The 18,821-nt window shown below is 56.3% G+C and overlaps 2 protein-coding genes across 10 annotated transcripts in view; one reads left to right on the top strand and one right to left on the bottom strand.

The window, feature by feature from the left end:
- HDAC5 (histone deacetylase 5) overlaps positions 1-11,410 on the top strand; it is a 29,326-nt gene extending 17,916 nt beyond the window's left edge. For 4 of the 8 annotated variants that reach the window (XM_014537721.1, XM_005863825.2, XM_005863824.2 and 1 more), the window contains 22 exons: positions 43-157; positions 393-523; positions 636-782; positions 871-983; positions 1,291-1,422; positions 1,643-1,865; positions 3,222-3,433; positions 3,696-3,995; positions 4,669-4,834; positions 5,737-5,870; positions 6,217-6,337; positions 6,808-6,857; positions 7,016-7,123; positions 7,542-7,597; positions 7,727-7,814; positions 9,141-9,260; positions 9,515-9,612; positions 9,781-9,899; positions 10,428-10,561; positions 10,827-10,911; positions 11,046-11,211; positions 11,291-11,410. In XM_014537721.1, coding sequence (XP_014393207.1) covers positions 43-157; positions 393-523; positions 636-782; positions 871-983; positions 1,291-1,422; positions 1,643-1,865; positions 3,222-3,433; positions 3,696-3,995; positions 4,669-4,834; positions 5,737-5,870; positions 6,217-6,337; positions 6,808-6,857; positions 7,016-7,123; positions 7,542-7,597; positions 7,727-7,814; positions 9,141-9,260; positions 9,515-9,612; positions 9,781-9,899; positions 10,428-10,561; positions 10,827-10,911; positions 11,046-11,211; positions 11,291-11,330 — 2,858 coding nt within the window. In that variant the 3' untranslated portion in view covers positions 11,331-11,410. Of the gene's footprint in view, positions 1-42; positions 158-392; positions 524-635; positions 783-870; positions 984-1,290; positions 1,423-1,642; positions 1,866-3,221; positions 3,434-3,695; positions 3,996-4,668; positions 4,835-5,736; positions 5,871-6,216; positions 6,338-6,807; positions 6,858-7,015; positions 7,124-7,541; positions 7,598-7,726; positions 7,815-9,140; positions 9,261-9,514; positions 9,613-9,780; positions 9,900-10,427; positions 10,562-10,826; positions 10,912-11,045; positions 11,212-11,290 lie in introns of those variants that run through there. The other 4 variants (XM_014537720.1, XM_014537722.1, XM_014537724.1 and 1 more) reach the window with 4 other exon arrangements.
- A 1,911-nt stretch (positions 11,411-13,321) lies between these two features.
- The window catches only part of G6PC3 (glucose 6 phosphatase, catalytic, 3), a 5,664-nt gene continuing 164 nt past the window's right edge, over positions 13,322-18,821 (bottom strand). The window contains exons 2-7 of one of the 2 annotated variants that reach the window (XM_005863821.2): positions 18,483-18,706; positions 16,095-16,201; positions 15,620-15,710; positions 14,487-14,605; positions 14,207-14,348; positions 13,322-13,966 (exon numbers count right to left, since the gene is read on the bottom strand). In XM_005863821.2, coding sequence (XP_005863883.1) covers positions 13,603-13,966; positions 14,207-14,348; positions 14,487-14,605; positions 15,620-15,710; positions 16,095-16,201; positions 18,483-18,700 — 1,041 coding nt within the window. In that variant the 5' untranslated portion in view covers positions 18,701-18,706 and the 3' untranslated portion in view covers positions 13,322-13,602. Of the gene's footprint in view, positions 13,967-14,206; positions 14,349-14,486; positions 14,606-15,619; positions 15,711-16,094; positions 16,202-18,482; positions 18,816-18,821 lie in introns of those variants that run through there. The other variant, XM_014537725.1, reaches the window with a different exon arrangement.

Below are 18,821 nucleotides of genomic sequence, written 5' to 3'. Positions count from 1 at the left end.
TCCTGGCCCGAGCACCCAGGTCAGCTGTGCCCTGTCCCACAGGTGCCATCGCCAGCACCGAGGTGAAGCTGAGGCTCCAGGAATTCCTCCTGTCGAAGTCCAAGGAGCCCACGCCAGGCGGCCTCAACCATTCCCTCCCGCAGCATCCCAAATGCTGGTAATGACCCTTGGCAGGCATGGGTCGCAGAGGTGCCCTGCTCAGAGGCTGCCTGCCTGCAGGCTAGAAAGAGGTTCCTGACCTAAAGCCATATATGGGCCCTGCAGTCCCTCCTAGGAAATTCCACCCCTGGTTTCTCTCGCTTCCCTCATCAGGATCCATTTTCCTATCGCACACAGTGGGTATTCGTAAACGTAGAATGCTAGGTGACAAGTGATCTGTCTCTGTCCCCTAGGGGAGCCCACCATGCTTCTTTGGACCAGAGTTCCCCTCCCCAGAGTGGCCCCCCTGGGACGCCTCCCTCCTACAAACTGCCTTTGCTTGGGCCCTATGACAGCCGCGATGACTTCCCCCTCCGCAAAACGGGTAAGGGCCCAGCCTGGCCTCCCGGAATATGGCTCCTGGGAGGTGGAGGGCTGGGCTGTAGTGTGTGCCCATTTGTGTGGATGTGTCTGAGCCCTGGCTACCTTCTCCCCAGCCTCTGAACCTAACTTGAAAGTGCGTTCAAGGCTAAAGCAGAAGGTGGCCGAGCGGAGGAGCAGTCCCCTCCTGCGTCGGAAGGATGGGACTGTCATTAGCACCTTTAAGAAGAGGGCTGTTGAGATCACAGGTGCCGGGCCTGGCGGTAAGGACTCCTCTCCTGTCCCTGTTCTGAGGGCCTGGGAGTGGAGGTGGCTCCAGGCAGGCCTAGCTGACAGCCACTTCTCCCGTAGTGTCATCCGTGTGTAACAGCGCGCCAGGCTCTGGCCCTAGCTCTCCCAACAGCTCCCACAGCACCATCGCTGAGAACGGCTTTACTGGCTCAGTCCCCAACATCCCCACCGAGGTACAGGCCTGTGGGGCGGGTGGGTGGGCCTGAGGTACCCCTTTTCCCTGGGAAGCACGACAGCAGCTCCTTCCCGTCTGTCTTGCTGAAGTGCCCAGCAGGGACCTCTTCCCCCGTAGACAGGCTGGGGAGACCTGGGCCCTGGAGTGGGATACGCCCCACGGGCCCCTGAAGGGCTGCGGCTCTTGGCCCGTCCCCAGGTGGGGCTTGGTAGTGGGGAGCAGGGCACATTGAGAGCCCTCAGTCTCAGCCCCAGGTGGCCCCCCTTTGCCTGCGCTCATGCCTGTCTCTCCCGACTGCTCCCCAGATGCTCCCCCAGCACCGGGCCCTCCCTCTGGAAAGCTCTCCCAACCAGTTCAGCCTCTACACGTCTCCCTCTCTGCCCAACATCTCCCTAGGGCTGCAGGCCACAGTCACTGTCACCAACTCGCACCTCACTGTAAGTATGGGCATGCACCCTGTCCTCTCCGGTGTTGGGTTCTTTAGTCCTGGATGTCCCCAGCTAGAGCTTTGGTCCTCCAAGGCCCTGAGGGAGATCAGATACACCACCTCAGAGCTGGGAGGTGGGCAGAGGGTAGGTGAGGGATGCTGGTCCGAAGTTGGCAGGACTGGGGGCAGTATAAGCCCCTCCCTCATCTGTCTCCCCTCTCCATCCCCAGGCCTCCCCGAAACTGTCAGCACAGCAGGAGGCTGAGAGGCAGGCCCTTCAGTCCCTGCGGCAGGGTGGCGCACTGACTGGCAAGTTCATGAGCACATCCTCTATCCCCGGCTGCTTGCTGGGTGTGACACTGGAGGGCGACTCGAGCCCCCATGGGCACGCCTCTCTGCTGCAGCATGTACTGTTGCTGGAGCAGGCCCGGCAGCAGAGCACCCTCATCGCTGGTGAGTGGGCCGGCAGCTGTGCAAGGGAGGAGGGTCATGCCCCACTTCTGGGGCTCAAGGCAGGACCATCAGGGAGAAGCAGGCAAGGATTCTTTCCAGCCCTGGCATAGCTTCCCTCAGTGGCATCATTGATTTCCTCCACAATCTGCAGCCTGCAGGTGCCGTGCTCCGAAACCTCTGTGGCCGTGATGGCGCTCACGTTCCAGAGCAGCGCTGTCCAGGAGAAAGATAACACAAGCCACAGATGTAATTTAGTTTTCTAGTAGCCGCATTAAGACGTATAAAAAGAAACAGGTGGAATTAATTTTAATAACATATTTAACTTACTATATCTCAGCAGTTCTCAACCTGTGGGTTGCGACCCCTTTGGCGATTGAACGACCCTTTCACAGGGGTCGCCTAAGACCATCCTGCATATCAGATATTTACATGATGATTCCTAACAGTGGTTCTCAACCTTCCTCATGCCGCGACCCTTTAATACAGTTCCTCATGTTGTGGTGACACCCAACCATAAAGTTATTTTTGTTGCTACTTCATAACTGTAATTTTGCTACTGTTATGAATCGTAATGTAAATATCTGATATGCAGGATGTATTTTCATTGTTACAAATTGAACATAATTAAAGCATAGTGATTAATCACAAAAACAATATGTAATTATATATGTGTTTTCCGATGGTCTTAGGCGACCCCTGTGAAAGGGTCATTCGACCCCCAAAGGGGTCGCGACCCACAGGTTGAGAACCGCTGATCTAGAATATTATCATTTCAACATATGGTCAATACAAAGAGTTAGCAGTGAGATGTTTTATTTTGTGTTTTACACTCTCCTGAAACCTGTGTGTATTTCACACTCGGAGCACGTCTCAGTTTAGACAGGCCACAGATCACGTGCTCAGTAGTCACGTGTGGCTGGCAGCTATGGGATTGGACAGTCAGCCCTTAAGTAGCCAGTGGCATCAGGAGAGGTTCTGCTTAAAAGACAGGTGGTCCTGGTCCCGGGCTCCCAGCACAGGATCCATGCTCATGGGCAGGGAGGTCTTGTGGATGGGAAGAACTAGTCGTCGTTTTCACTCACATGGAGGCCCAAGACTGTATGTGCAAACATGAGTGAATCAAAGGGAGAGAATGGAGAATCCAGGAAGGCTTGCTGGAGGCAGTGGCTCTTAGCTGTGAGACTGTTTAATGATGGGGAGGAGGAAGAATGGGGCTCAGATTTGGGGGCAGGCTGCTCCAGGCCCCTCCACAGTTTTTCCTGAGTGTATAGGTGGTGGTGTTTTAGGATGGGGAGAGTCTTGGGGTGGGATGAGGGGCCTGGCAATAATGGTCACTACCCTCCCTGCACCTGACAGTGCCGCTCCATGGGCAGTCCCCACTGGTGACGGGCGAACGAGTGGCTACCAGCATGCGGACGGTGGGCAAGCTCCCGAGGCACCGGCCCCTGAGCCGCACTCAGTCCTCGCCGCTACCCCAGAGCCCCCAGGCCCTGCAGCAGCTGGTCATGCAGCAGCAGCACCAGCAGTTCCTGGAGAAGCAGAAGCAGCAGCAGCTGCAGCTGGGCAAGGTGAGCCCGGAGAAGCGAATGTGCAGGGCTGTGCTGGGGGCAGGACCAGGCTGACAGGAAGGGAGAGGGGGCTGACACCCTAGGCCACTCCCTGGTGCCACATCTGCTCAGAGGAGCCACCTTGCCTTTTTCTAATTCACATAGCTCTGTAAGGGCTGGGTGGCTGCAGGGGGGAGGGGAGGGAAGGATTGACCCTCCCGGGCCACAGATTGCACGGCTGCTCCCCCTCCCAGCGGATGCGCTCTCTCTGCTCTGCTCCCAGATCCTCACGAAGACTGGGGAGCTGCCTCGACAGCCCACCACCCACCCCGAGGAGACAGAAGAGGAGCTCACAGAGCAGCAGGAGGCCTTGCTGGGGGAGGGAGCCCTCACCATACCCCGAGAAGGCTCCACGGAGAGTGAGAGCACGCAGGAGGACCTGGAGGAGGAGGAAGGGGAGGAGGAAGAGGAGGAGGAGGATGAGGAGGAGGAGGAGGACTGCATCCAGGTCAAGGATGAGGAGGGCGAGAGTGGCGCTGAGGAGGGACCTGACTTGGAGGAGTCCAGAACTGGTTACAAAAAGGTGCCCCCTCCCCCAGGCCTTGATCACCATCCCTCTGTCCTTCCTCCTTTCCACCCTGCCTTCCCCTCTCCCAGTCTGCAGGGCCAGCTTTCTGAAGAGAGCAAAAAGAGAGTAGGAAAAGACAAGGAGCTGTGGAAGGGAGGGACTGCTGGTGTTGGTCTCAGAGCTGGCAATACCAGCCGCCAACCCCTCCCTGCCTCTGTCTGTGATCGCCCCCGCCTGTCTGCTTGTGTGTGTGTTTGTACGTACGTGGCCGTATCTGCATTTCTGCCTGCGTAGGATCGGTTGTGCGTTGGTCCCTGTGCGTGCATGTGTGCGTGTGTACACACACACCCTCACTGTTACTACAGTATGCCCTGTGCTAGTGTGCACTTCATTCATTGCGGCCACAGCTGAGCCCTCGGGGCCTGACTCATCCCACCCCTCCCACACACTTACCTCAATGCTACTCTGGCATGACTCATCACTGTCCTCCCATCCCTCCCCTTCTCCTGGGAGAGGAGACAATGAAGGCTAGAGTTTCTTCTGTTCTTGGAGGGAGGGGGCGGGGGGGGGGAGAGAAGGTTTAGAAGGGCTGGCTTGGGGACCCCCCTGGAGGCCCCAGGATACCTGTCCTCACATCTGTCTCAGGCTAAGCCTCACCTAGGCTCCCTCCTACTCTCCTCCTTCCCAGGTATTCTCAGATGCCCAGCAGCTGCAGCCACTACAGGTGTACCAGGCACCCCTCAGCCTGTCCACTGTGCCCCACCAGGCCCTGGGCCGCACCCAGTCCTCACCTGCTGCTCCTGGGGGCGTGAAGAGCCCCCCAGACCAGCCCACCAAGCACCTCTTCACCACAGGTGAGCCCCACTACTGCCGACTGTCCTTCCTCCTGTGCCAGGGGCCTGTGCATGGCATTCAGCCTGGTGGGAATCTTGCAGAGACACAGTCCCTGCCCTGAGGGATTGCCAGGGCCCTCAGAGTGCCCTGCAGGGAGGGAAAACAGGCCTCCGTCCTCTCCCTGTGCACCACCAGCCACCTGTGGTAGAGGGGGCATCCTCTGCCCCACTGCGAGGGAGCGTGGTGATCCCGTCCATACCCACTTGGTAGAGGGGGCATCCTCTGCCCCACTGCGAGGGAGCATGGTGATCCTGTCCATACCCACTGGGGCCGCGTCTTTTTCAGGGCCCCCACCCACTGCTGCTGAGGGACCCCCTGATTTTGTGCTATCACCGCACAAGCCCTCCAGTGGGTGGAGAGTGCCCACTGTCTCAGTCGGATCCTGCCCTTCCAGCTTCCCCTGTCTCCCTGTGAGGGCAAGAGTGAGGCCTCTGTCCATTCTAGAAAGCCCTTCCACTTGACGCCTCCCTGTGCTCGGGCCACCGATGCCTGAGGATGGTCTCACCTTTATATTGACTATATGTTGAAGTGATAATAATGGCCACAGGCGGGGAGTGGGGTGGGGGAGCAGCACAGGAGGGGGGAAAGGAGGGTGTGCCATGAGGGTACGGTGCTAGGGGCATAGTGGGCAGAGATAAAAGCCAGTGGGGGTGTCAAGGGCAGCCTCGTTGAGGTTTGAGGAGCAGGGAGGTTTGACAGGCAGTCACGGAGGAAAAAACTTCAGGAGGAGAGAAGAGGGGTGCGTGTGTGGGAGGGTGGCGGGGTGGGCTGGGGAGAGCTCAATGAGCTCTTCTGAGGATTGCGGTGGCCAGGATCACATGGCCCGGGGCAGAGCTGACGGACAGGTATGTCTCTGGCTCAGGCGTGGTTTATGACACATTCATGCTGAAGCACCAGTGCATGTGCGGAAACACACACGTGCACCCTGAGCATGCCGGCCGGATCCAGAGCATCTGGTCCCGGCTGCAGGAGACGGGCCTGCTCAGCAAGTGTGAGGTAAGGGAGCCCCTCCTTCCTTCAGCCCCCAACTCAAACCCAGCGAAGGCCTTTTTGTCTCCCTGTTGGTGAAGCCTCTTTCCGTGTCTCTGTACAACCCCTGACCTCAGGGCCAGTCCCCGCATCCCTTACAGCCTGTTTTCCCCTATGGCCCCCCACTGAAGCGGGGAGGGTCCTGGCCTGGGGTCCCCAGGGGCGGGGGGCAGGTTATATTTTCTCAAAAGCCTTTGGATCTCCTGAGGTCAGAAGTGGCTCCATGTGCCCCAGGCTGTGGTGCAGAGAGAGGGTCTGGGCTTCAAGGAGAGCTGGACCTTCAGTGCCACCTTCTCCTCATCTCCCCTGCCAGCGGATCCGCGGTCGGAAAGCCACACTGGACGAGATTCAGACGGTGCACTCTGAGTACCATACCCTGCTCTATGGGACCAGCCCCCTCAACCGACAGAAGCTGGACAGCAAGAAGTTGCTTGGTGAGTCAGCAGGCTGACGGGCAGGTGTGGGCCAGGCCTTGTCCGCTGCCTGGGTGGGATAGGGGGCTGTCAGGAAAACTGCTCGGCCAGGGTAGGCAAGTGGGTCCTGTTGAGCACAGGTCATGCCCAAGGCAGAGGTGGTACAGTGCCGTATTGCATGCCTCCAAGGGACTCCGTTCATGTAGAATATGACATTATCAGAGCACGCTGGTGGGAGTGCATTGCAGATGGAAGGTGAGGGGTCAGGCTTGGTGATGGGGGAGGGTTTTGCTCTTCTGCCCCTTTCTCCCCGCTGTCTGCCCCAGAGGCAGGATGTACCCCCAGAACAGGGCACAGACATCTCCCAACTGGTATGGGCTGCAGAAGCCTGTCCTGTGCTTGGGTCTTTTTCTATGACTGAGCTCACTGCCCTTTGCACACCCCAACCTACAGCCTTGGCAGTGGAGTAGCTCTGTTTCTCTTCCCTGCAGGCCCCATCAGCCAGAAGATGTACGCCATGCTGCCTTGTGGGGGTATTGGGGTGAGTAGGGCACCTGCCAGTGGGGGTTGGTGAATGGTTCTCCCAATTTTGGCCCCTCCCTCCTGCCCAACATAGCTGCTGGCTGTCCAAGTGCCCATCCCCATTCTTGCCCTCCCCCTGCAGGGGGCACGCTGAAGCCTGCTCTCCTGCCCCTGCAGGTGGACAGTGACACTGTATGGAATGAGATGCACTCCTCCAGTGCCGTGCGCATGGCGGTGGGCTGCCTGGTGGAGCTGGCTTTCAAGGTGGCAGCTGGAGAACTTAAGGTGAGTACTGGCAGGGGGGAGCTAAGCACTGCTTGGCTTGGTCTTGTATCCTCAGGAGCCGAGAATGGGGCAGCCTTAGCTTTCCCTTCAGGAAGGCATGGTCCTTTGCAACCTCAACTTTCAGGTGCCAGAGTGGGAGGAGGTGACAGTTCTCAGGCCAGCTGGGGGATGAGGGGTAAAGAGGGACCAACAAAGTGGCACTAGTGTCTGGTGCTCTCATGGGCATCTCAAGAGCTGGGATGCTCTGCCTGTCTGCCCACGTGGCCCACAGCTGGCCACAGGTGTGTATGATACATGTTTCTGACCTGTGTTTTCTTCCCTGCTTGGCTTATGTTTCTGTCCTTCTGTGTCCACCCCTCTGTGGCCACCTTGCCTGCCTGTCTGTCTCTTATCTCTGTCCCCGTTTACACCTTTTCAGAATGGATTTGCCATCATCCGGCCCCCAGGACACCATGCTGAGGAATCCACAGCCATGTGAGTGCCACCCCAGCCCTGCACTAGACCTGCAGGCCTCACCCTTTTTCCCTCTCAGCAAGGTGATGCATGTATCCTGCTCATGGAGCAAACCACTGACCTCCCCGCCCTTTCTCCCCCTTCCCTCAGGGGATTCTGCTTCTTCAACTCCGTAGCCATCACAACCAAACTCTTGCAGCAGAAGCTGAATGTGGGCAAGGTTCTCATCGTGGACTGGGTAAGCAGTGAGCTGCCGGGGCCAGGGTCACCCTTCAGGAAGCCCCCGCCCAACCCTGCCTCCTCTTCCTCGGGTGCCCACGCTGGCGCTGGGCCTGATGGCTTACTTTACATCTTCCGCCTGGAGCATTAGCCCAACCCTCCATTTCCTTGGGACTCCCTCCTCACTAGGAGACTCGAAAGTGGTTTTAGCCCCTGGTGCATCTTGGCCCCCACCTTGCAGCTTCAAGTAACTGAAAGGACTTCCTATCTTGAACGGTGGAGACCAATACCACCGTAATATCACGGCACAGTGTCCTCACGCCACCTTATGTAGGAAGGAAGAATTAGGATGTCCATTTCTATATAGGGAGACACTGAGCTGTTGGGTGACTTACCCAACCAAGGTCGCTTAGTTGGGGCGGTTGGCACTAGGTTTCAAATCAGGCCTCCTGGCCCCAACACTTGTACTCTTGCTCCTACACCGTGCTTCTCAAACCCTGTCTCTTTTGGCGGAGGGAAAGGCACCCACCACTCCCTGTGAGCTGGGGAAGTAGCCATGGGCAATCCTCATCAAGGGTGACATCTCTTTGAAGACCAACTTTGGCTTAAAAATTGTTAATGTTGGATTTTTCTTCAGAATGTATCTGTTTGTGCTTTTAAAAAAAATATTTTTTTTATTGATTTCAGAGAGGAAGGGAGAGAGAGATAGAAACATCAATGAGAGAGAATCATTTGATTGGCTGCCTCCTGCACACCCCACACTGGGGATCCAGCCTGCAACCCGGGCATGTGCCCTGACCGGGAATCGGACCATGACCTGGTTCACAGGTCGGTGCTCAACCACTGAGCCATGCGGGTTGCGCTATATCTATTTGTTTTCCAATGCTTACTAGCCTTAACGTTGCCCTCCACACTGTTGTATAGAATGGGCCCTGGGGGAGAGTAGCCACATTTCGCCTCATGGCTTTGCATCTACCCTGCACAGATCCCGGTTAGAGAAGCATGGGGTGATACTGTTGTGAACAGAACACAGATGCCCTGTAGCTAGTGGTGGGCTGTACCCCAGGCTCACCATATTCGGGGGGGAGGGGTGACAAGGGGAATTTTTACCTTTGGGCCATTTTCCTGATGCTTTCACTCCTCTGGCTTTGCATCTACCCTGCACAGATCCCGGTTAGAGAAGCATGGGGTGATACTGTTGTGAACAGAACACAGATGCCCTGTAGCTAGTGGTGGGCTGTACCCCAGGCTCACCATATTCGGGGGGGAGTGGGGTGACAAGGGGAATTTTTACCTTTGGGCTAGAGCCCGGGCCATTTTCCTGATGCTTTCACTCCTCCACTAGGACATTCACCATGGCAATGGCACCCAGCAAGCGTTCTACAACGACCCCTCCGTGCTCTACATCTCCCTGCATCGCTATGACAATGGCAACTTCTTTCCAGGCTCCGGGGCTCCTGAAGAGGTACGGCTCCTGGGCTCAAATGTGGGGCCCCTTGGGGAGGTAGCAGAAGGGGACCTGGCAGGGAGTCCTGGAGGCCCTTGGTGGTGCTGGTACCTGGGGAGTCTGGGCTCCTAGTGGGAGGACCACACCGGCCAACTGCCCTTCCATGCAGAGCAGAGGTCAGTGGAGTGAGGGCTGGAGGTAGGGCTGAGGGTGGGGGCGACTTCTGGGATCCCTAGGCAGTGAGAATAACCCCTCCCCCACCGTGCTGCCAGGTTGGCGGAGGGCCGGGCATGGGGTACAATGTGAACGTGGCATGGACGGGAGGTGTGGACCCCCCCATCGGAGACGTGGAATACCTAACAGCCTTCAGGTGAAGACTGAGAAGGGCCAAGGGAGGGGTGGGAGCCCCCGGGCCCTGCCGTGGGAGGGGTAGAGACACGCAGTTTGGTGTAGGTGGAGGGGGTTGTCTTGGGGGGCACAGTGGGGCGAGGCCTGGCTCAGCCTCCTGCCAGGGTCAGCTTGGGCCCTCCCTTTGCAGGACAGTGGTGATGCCCATTGCCCACGAGTTCTCACCTGACATGGTCCTAGTCTCCGCCGGGTTTGATGCTGTTGAGGGACACCTGTCTCCGCTGGGTGGCTACTCTGTCACCGCCAGATGTGAGCCTGCTGGGGGATGAAGGGAGGCTGTGGAACAGTAAGGATGGGGTCAGGTGGGGGTGTGGAGCAGGTAGAGACTGATACTGCACAGTTGGGAGGAGAGCTGGGGCAGGGCCAAGACTTGCAATAATCCTGGCAGTGCCCCCTAGTCTCTTTCTGCCAATCCTGGCCTTGAGAGGCAAGCAAGGAGGGAGGTGGGGGGAGTAGCAGAGGGTGTGTCTCCTCCCGGAATCCTCGGCATGGAGCTTGTTGATCCATCCTCTCTCAGTGGTGTTCTTTAAAAGACATCTGATTGCATTTTTTAAGCTTGTCTGTTACGTTTTGTCTTTAATGGAGCATTTAGTCCATTGGCATTAAATTTTAATATTGATATATACACACATTTGAGTTTAAGTCTTCCACCTTATTTTGTGCTGTTTGTCCCACTTCTTGTTTCTATTTCTCTCCTTTCTTACCTTCTCTTGAATTCTTTTCTTTCTTTCTTTCTTTTTTTTTTACCATTTCATCTCTATTCACTCATCCCTAAAGGTTTTGGCCACTTGACCAGGCAGCTGATGACGTTGGCAGGGGGCCGGGTGGTGCTGGCCCTGGAGGGAGGCCACGACTTGACCGCCATCTGTGATGCCTCTGAGGCCTGTGTCTCGGCTCTGCTCAGCGTGGAGGTGAGGGGTGAAGGGAGGGACTGGGGGTGTGGGCCAGTAGGCCAGGGTCGGAGAGGCTGGGAGGAAGGGCCCCTTCGTGGGTCAGGCAGTCCCGAGGGCCCTTGGGAAGGTTTCCTGGGTCCTGAGGACAGCTAGAGGCCAGGAAGAACTTTCTGAGTGGGGTTCCTCCTATCCTGAGAGATGTCTGAGGCTGAATGGGGTGGTTAGGAGGGCAGGCACCACCACCCATTCCCCACCCTAAGCCTTCTCTTCTTTCTACTGCCAGCTACAGCCCTTGGATGAGACAGTCTTACAGCAAAAGCCCAACATCAACGCAGTGGCCACGCTAGAGAAAGTCATCGAGATCCAGAGTATGTGGGGACAAGCGGAGGGGCTCAGACCGTACCAGAGGGGCGGAGCTGAGGGCTGTGCCAGGGCTGGGGATGAACAGATTCATAGGGTGGTTTTTGCCCTCCCTGACCTCCTGCTCGTCTCTCATCCACAGGCAAACACTGGAGTTGTGTGCAGAGGTTTGCTGCTGGTCTGGGTCGTTCCCTGCGGGAGGCCCAGGCAGGGGAGAAGGAGGAGGCCGAGACTGTGAGCGCCATGGCCTTGCTGTCCGTGGGGGCCGAGCAGGCCCAGGCTGCTGCAGCCAGGGAGCACAGCCCCAGGTGAGGCTCCTCCCACCTCTCTGCCCTCCCCTACGCTGAGGACCCCACTCAGTGCCCCTCCATGTGCTTGTCCCCACAGGCCAGCAGAGGAACCTATGGAGCAGGAGCCTGCCCTATGACGCCCCGGCCCCGTCCTCTGGGCTTCATCATTGTGATTTTGTTTATTTTTTCTATTAAAAACAAAAAGTCACACATTCAATGACGTGTGCCGTGTGGGTCTCTCAGCCTCGCCCCTCCTGCTCCTCTAAGCTGTCTCAGGCCCCCTCCCCTGTAGCCCACATCTCAGCTCTAGAAGTTTGCTTCCTCTGTAGGATATGGAGCTACCTTTTGCAGCCTCTCCCCATGTGGTATCTCACACCCACTTTCCCAAATTCTATCCTTTTCCCCCTTGGAGCCTGGGCCAGCTCAAGGTGGGGAGGGGGCCAGATAGTACCTTTTGTTTCTGGAGTCTCCCTGAGTGAGGACGGAACAGGAAGTTTGGTGCCTTGGTTTGAGCTGACTTGGGGGGGAAATGCCTTAATTTCACCCTCCTCCTCTCTAGCCTTGGGAGGTCCTGAAGGGTCTCTCTACCGTCTAGGATGTGGAGTGGAGGGGAGGTGGGCTCCTGCCCAACAATTCCCCACCCTTTTCCCCACTCTGTTGTCCTCACCATCTCTGCACAGACGGCTTTCTCCTCCGCCTTTCTCCTGGCCTCAGCACTGAAGGGAAGGCTGATGCCCTGGGTTGTGGGCCTGGAGTCTGTGGGCAGGGCTGTCTTGCTTTACATTCCTTAGGGGCTATTTCCCCTTCCAGGGGCTGGAGTGGGTGGGAGGGATGGGGCTGGACGCCTGGGTTATGAGGGGCCTAGAAGAGCCTCAGCTCCAGGCCTGCTTTCCAACTTACTCTGTTGGCCTTCCTGCCCCTCTGCTGGCACACACTGGGGAGAGGAAGAAGGTGGTCCCTGCAGGGGGCACTGTAAGCTGGTGAGAGTGCCCCTGCTGTTCAGGACCAGATTTCCCTAGTCACCCAGCATGCTGCAAGCAGAGGGTTCGTGGCCCACCTCTCTCCTGGGACCTTTTGCTTTGAAGCCTGGGGATGGTGAGAACGGGGGCTCTAGAAGGGTCAGGGCCAGAACCAGAAACATGGAAGTCTGCCCTCAGCTGGAGCTTCCATTCCTCCTGGGCTTCCTTTGCGGGCCACCAGCCCAAGGAAGCTAAGATCAGGAGGGGGTGCCACCCTTTCTCTTTCCCAGAAGCCCAGCCTAGTCCCATTTTTGGGGCTGGGGCCCCACAAGGCTTCTAGGGAATGCTGTCCAGCCTGTAGGAAACCAAAGATGGGAAGTGGCTCCTAGGGGCGAGTCTTCCTCTCTCCTCCTTCCCAATACCACACACACTTTTTTTCTTCCCATCCTTGGGCCCCACCAATCTGTTTACATATTTATTACCCTGACGGGGTCTGAGCAGGGTTGAGGGAGTCAGGGGAGGGGCAGGAGTCCCTCCATCATCAATCCATTGTGCACTTGTCTTATGTGTTGTGTGTCCTAGGTCCTCCTGGGGGATGGGGATTGGGCTGGGCTCAGTGTCAGGCCTCCCCATGCTGAGCCCCAGCTCTGGACCCCTTACCTCCCATCTTCCCGTGGCTGGTCTGGTTCTCATGTAAACCCACTCCTTGCTTTGTCTCCTGGATATGGTTTTCAGTTAAAGTATTTTGTAACCCATAACATTGTGTGTCCTTGTGTAAATAAATTTGTTTCTGGCAGTGCCTTCTGGAGCCAGTGTCTCTGTCCTCTGGGCTCCCCTCTTGGCCAAAAAAACTGCTCTTCTCTCCAGCCCCTGGACTAACCAGCTTAGGAAACAGGAGGCTGGGTGGATCTCTGTCCAGTAGGTTAAAGACAAGGTTTCACTGAAGGTAGCCACAGCACCACATAAGACCTCTCATATGGCCGAGGTGGTGATGGTGCCCAGGGCTGAAGGTCTCAAATGAATTTACAGCCTCCCCTCTCCTTTTGATTCTCTGCCTCTGTGGAAACAGGGTTGGAACGGGGTGGAGAACAGGCGGGCCCAGCCAGGATCCCACTCGCGTGCACATGGGCAAGTTTAGTGGACATGTACACGTAGGTAAGAGAGTCCAGAAGTGTTTAAGGGCTTTATTGGGGCCACTCTGAGCCCCTCACAGTGTTGCAGGAACCCACTGGTCTTGCTCTTGCCTTTGCTTTTTGGGGACTTGGAAAGGAGGGCAGGAGGAGGGCTAGCCTTTTTGGGAAAGGGAAGGCCCTTCTTTGGCGCTAAGCCAGGTGGTGAGAGAAGTGGGAAATTCAAATGAGCAAGGCCTTTTGCGGGGCTGGAAGAGGATGGGGCCGCCTCCTGGAGTGTGGAGGTCACGGAGTGTTGGCTTTGAAGGAGGCACCTGAAATCAGGAAGAGCGGATGGGTGGTGCTTCCTGGGCACTGAATGTGAGCACCACCCAGGGCACAAGGGCCAGGACCAAGCATGGCCAGAGGGTATATTTGAGGAAATTGAAGATGTAGAAAAGGCTGATCTGAGGTGGGTAGCCCAGCCAATTCAGGGGGACCAGCAGCCCCATGGCCAACAGAAGGCAGGCTATCTTCTGTCCATTTCCCAGGTGTGCTCGCCGTACTGGGGCATAGCAGGGAGAGTGGAGGGCGATGCCCAGACCCAGGGCGGCCCCTGAATCACGGCTCAGAGAGGCAAAGGGCCGGCTGTCCATGTGCACCCACTCAGGTCGCTCACACCACTTGGAGGCTAGGCTGATGGACCTGTTGGGAGGAAAAGTCTTTGCCAGGAGAGATATCCCCCAGCCTAGAACCTAGAGAGCCAATGGCTCTCATCCCCATTGGGGCCTACTCCACCCCCATGTTCTTCTGAGACCCCAGGACAGTCTATATTTGTGAATAGGTAATGTGGCCTTTCTTAGTATAGTGAACCAGAGACCCACCAGGCCAGGTACAGGCAAGGCAGGACAGGCCAGCCTGCCCAGGCTTTAAAGCAGGACTTACCATGAAAGATCCAGGCCCAGTGTAAAGAGGATCCAATAGATGAGGCTGGCACCCAGCAAGAGGCCCAGAGAAGTCAACCCGTAGAAGCTTAGCTCCCGCTGTGCGGGCACCCGGGGGGTCATCAGCCAGCCCAGGACTGCACCTGAAGGAGTGGGGTGACAGCAGCTTCAATGTGTTTGGGGACATGACCCACCCTGAGCTACAATGCAGTTTGGCAAAATAGATTGGTCTTCCCACTGCCGACAGCACCCTCTGGGCCCATCCTGTTCCAGGTGCTCACCAGTTATCAGGCCACCCAACACCTGGTGAGGGAAATGTGCTAAGACGAAGATTCGGGACAGACCGACAGCCAGTAGGAAGGTGCAGTAAGCCAGGCTCGGCATCGCCCTCACCCAGCGGCTAGAAAGAAGAGAGGCAAATGGTCTAGGGCTGTGGTAGGCAAACCATGGCTTGAGAGCCACATGCGGCTCTTTGGCCCCTTCAGTGTGGCTCTTCCACAAAATACCACGTGGGTGCGCAAGTACAGTGCGATTGAACCTTCGTGGCCCATGCGCAGAAGTCGGTATTTTGTGGAAGAGCCACACTGAAGGGGTCAAAGAGTTGCATGTGGCTTGCGGGCCGCCGTTTGCCGACCACTGGTCTAGGGCAGTGGTCGGCAAACTCATTAGTCAACAGAGCCAAATATCAACAGTACAACGACTGAAATTTCTTTTGAGAGCCAAATTTTTTAAACTTAAATTATATAGGTAGGTACACTGTTATTAACTTAATTAGGGTACTCCTAAGCTGGCCTTTGCTAAAAACGTCCTCAATCTGATTGAGGTACGTTCGCTGAGGTCGACCCCTTCCAACTCTCCCATCCACACTCATCTTGTATACTTGTTTCAGATAGACGAGTGTGGATGGGAGAGTTGGAAGGGGTCAACCTCAGCGAATGTACCTCAAAACAATGTACCTCCCCTGCGCTGCGTATCCTGCGGCCCGCCTGTGCTGCGTCTCCCGTCGCCCGACCGACACCCCCCACTTCTTCTAACGCCACTTCTTCAAAATAGACTCGCCCAGGCCGAAAACCGACTTCTGCGCATGGGCTACGAAGTTTTAATCGCACTGTACGTGCGCGCCCGCACGTGGTATTTTGTGGAAGAGCCACACTGAAGGGGCCAAAGAGCCGCATGTGGCTCGCGGGCCGTGGTTTGCCAACCACTGGTCTAGGGCAATGGTCGCCAACCGGTGGTGAGGTGCAAAAGGCTGGCGACTGCTGGTCTAGGGGATATCTGGATCCAGTTTAGTTTCCCACAGCACAAATGCCCAGGGGCTCCAGAACTCCAGCTCCCAAGCTGCCCTGTTGCTGGGCCTTTTGGGCCCAGGGTACCATTGCCTCTGACCCCACTGGTGGGCAATGCCCAGGTGTACCTGTGGGTCCGAGTGGCCACCTGGGAAGAGATGGCTGTCATTATGGGCCAGAGGGCTGCTCCTGTGATCATGCAGTGTCCAGAAGGGCTGCCTGTGGGGGAAACAGAAGCTTGTGGTGAGAGGATGGGGGTGGAACCCAGGTGCCCCTGGTGATAGCTCAACAGAGCTACCTCCCTATGGCTGATAAGAGAACCTTTCCCCACCACTGTCCATAGCTCCCTCCACCCTGAAGCTTTCTTCACCCCTCCCCGTGGCCACTGCTCTCAGGTTTGGCTCTACTCTAAACAAGGTGGGCAGCTGGCACACTGGCATAGGTGCTCTCCTTCCAGAATTCAATGTGGTCCTCCTAGAGCTTTTTTAATCCCCGGCCCAGTAATTGTGAGGTGGGCCTCTTAGTTGGGCCACCCTGGCTGAAAAGTACTTGAAACACACGAATCCTAACTACACAGGAAAAGGGAGGTTTGAGGCTTCTTACCTGGACCAGTTTCACAAGAAGAGGGGAACTGGTGAACCTGGGCTGGGGCCTGGCTGTAATACCCAGACTCATGGACCCACCAAAATGGCCTGTCTCCAAAAAGGAACCTAGAGGAGAACAGATGCAAGATGATACTGTGCTCACATAGAGCCAGGTGGACAAGAGAGGGGCAGAACACCTGGGGGTACTCTAGAGATAGAGTCAGAAAGGGAGTCCAGGCCTAGCTGGTTTGGCTCAGTGGATAGAGTGTCAGCCTGTGGATTGAATGGTCCTGGGTTCGATTCCAGCAAGGGCACATGCTTGGATTGCGGGCTTGATCCCCAGTAGAGGGCATGCAGGAAGCAGCCGATCAAAGATTCTCTTCCATCATTGATGTTTCTATCTCACTCTCTCCCTTCCTCTCTGAAATCAATAAAAAAAAAATTTAAAAAAGGAAAAGAAACAAAGGGAGTCCAATTCTGTGCTGTTACATTGCCATGGATATTTACCTTGGAACAGGAGAAAACACACTATTTTTAAAAAAGTGATAAGGAGCCCAGCTGGCATGGCTCAGTGGTGGAGCATCAACCTATGAACCAGGAGATCACGGTTCGATTCCTGGTCAAGGCACAGGCCCAGGTTGTTGGCTCAATCCCCAGTGTGGGGCCTGCAGGAGGCAGCCAATCAATGATTCTCTCTCAGCATTGATGTTTCTCTCTCCCTCTCTCTCTAACACCATTAAAACATATATTTTTTAAAAAGTGATAAGGAGGTAAGAGATTGTGGGGGGCGGGTGTATGCTCTGAGATGCTCAGAAGTCCTACTTTTTATCCCTCCCACTGCAGGACCAGCTCTGCCCTTCTAATCCATAGAGAGCCCAGGACCTCTCACTGGGCTCCTCCCAGAGCCTCCTGCTTCTCCCTCTTTCCATTTCCCAAATTCCAACCTGAATTACTTAGGAGGTAAGTTTCTTGTGTCTGGAAATGGGAGTGGGGAATGGACAGAGGAGGCTGAGGAAGAATAAGGAAGACAAAATATTCAAAATCCCCTGGCCTAGGAGATGCTTGGCCGGACCCTGTGAAATCCCACAGTGGGAAGGCTGCTGTGGCCAGAAAGAGAAGAGGTGGGAGAGCAGAAGAGAGGCTGGCAGAAAATCAAGTGCCGGGGAGGGAAGTACAGAAGGGACTGCTGCTCTCCACCAAAAACTGAGCCTTGTTCTCACACCAACTGGGCGCTCAATACATACTTAGCAAATGAATGGGGGTTTTGTCAAGTGGGGGGGGGGGCGGTCATTACGAGTGTCTACCTAAGGAGGTGGTCTGATTCTCAGGGGAACAGGACTAGAGAGGGATGCTTACACAGACTCTCAGGAGGAGAGAACACAAAGCAAAGGGCAATTAGAAGAAAAGTATTAGACACGGCTTTTCCGTTGACAGTAGAGGTGAAAGCCTTGCAGAGAAGAGTACAAGGGAAGGTAACTGCAATACCGTTATTTAGCAACACATTCCAGCCCATTCAAGCGTCTCCTATGAGCCTCCCTTCCCTCTGCCAGGCTGGGGATCTGGCAACAGGGGCTGAGGTGAAGGGAGGTGCAGCTACATGCCCAGCAAGAAGTGTAACAGGTGGCACAGAGGTAAGCCCCAAGAGCCCCACCCACTTGCCTGGGATTCCTGGCTTATCAGTCTGTGTGAAGAGCCTACTGGTGAATGAGTGGAAGAAAGAAGAGAACGTGCTCCCTGGATGGCAGTGCTTGATTTCAGGGCTTTTCAGACTTTACACAGGAATCAACGGGAGGAACAGGGGGGGGGGGGGGGCGGTCCTTGTTAAAATGCAGATTCTGATACAGTAGCTCTGGCCCCAGGCCTGAGGTTCTACATTTCTATCAAGTTTCCAAGGGCTCCCTATGCTGCTGGTCATGTTCTGGGGACGACACCTTACTAGTCATTGGCAAGCCTCCTCTGACCTCAGCAGGGAATGCGAAGCCGGTCACGGAGCATGCTTCTTAACAAACGATGCCAAATAAATGACTAGATGAATGAAAGTGAGTTGAGAAGCAGGACTACAGGCTGCTTAAGTCACCATAGATATTGGTTAGAATACAGATTCCCAGCCCTTCCGCTGGAGTTTCTAAACCAGTACCTGTGAGGTGGGACGGGCCATTTGCATTTTAAACATTGCCCTCAGGGGCTTTCTGATCAGGGCCTTTTGAGAAACACTGGTCTACTCTTCTGAGTATGACGGGGATCCTGAGGTCTGAATCCAAGATGGGAGGACTTAAGGCCCTGGAGTTCGCTGGTGAGGGTGGGAGGTGGGGGCCTTTGAGGCACCTGCTGAGTGGTCAGGGCTCGAGCGGGACTCCGGGCCCTGGGGGACCGGAGAGCAGGGCGCCGGAGGGCTCCGCTATCTCACCACTTGCAGACGAGGTTGAGCCACTCGGTGATGAGGCTGATCCAGAGCACGGCGACGCCCACGCGGCGAGAGGCGTAGTAGGCCGCGGGGAAGAAGAAGAGGAAGAGGCTCTTGGGATCGCCCAGAAACGTCACCCAAAGCCACACTTTCTCCAGCCAGGGCAGCTGGTTCTGTAGCGCCTCCGCCATCGCGATGCCCGCGCTCAGCACGGACTCCATGGCGACCTAGGAGCCGGGTTTGCTCTAGCGCAGAAGCGGAGGAATCCCGGCAGCTGGGCCGTGCCTACCAACCGCCGCCCAAAGCCCACCCAGGGAGACCCAGACCACGCCCCTTTCGCCG

The sequence above is a fragment of the Myotis brandtii genome, unplaced genomic scaffold (assembly GCF_000412655.1).
Source record: "Myotis brandtii unplaced genomic scaffold, ASM41265v1 scaffold1814, whole genome shotgun sequence".
NCBI lineage: Eukaryota > Metazoa > Chordata > Mammalia > Chiroptera > Vespertilionidae > Myotis > Myotis brandtii.
Note: the sequence above shows the minus strand (reverse complement) of the source record. Positions and strands in the feature narration are given on the sequence as shown.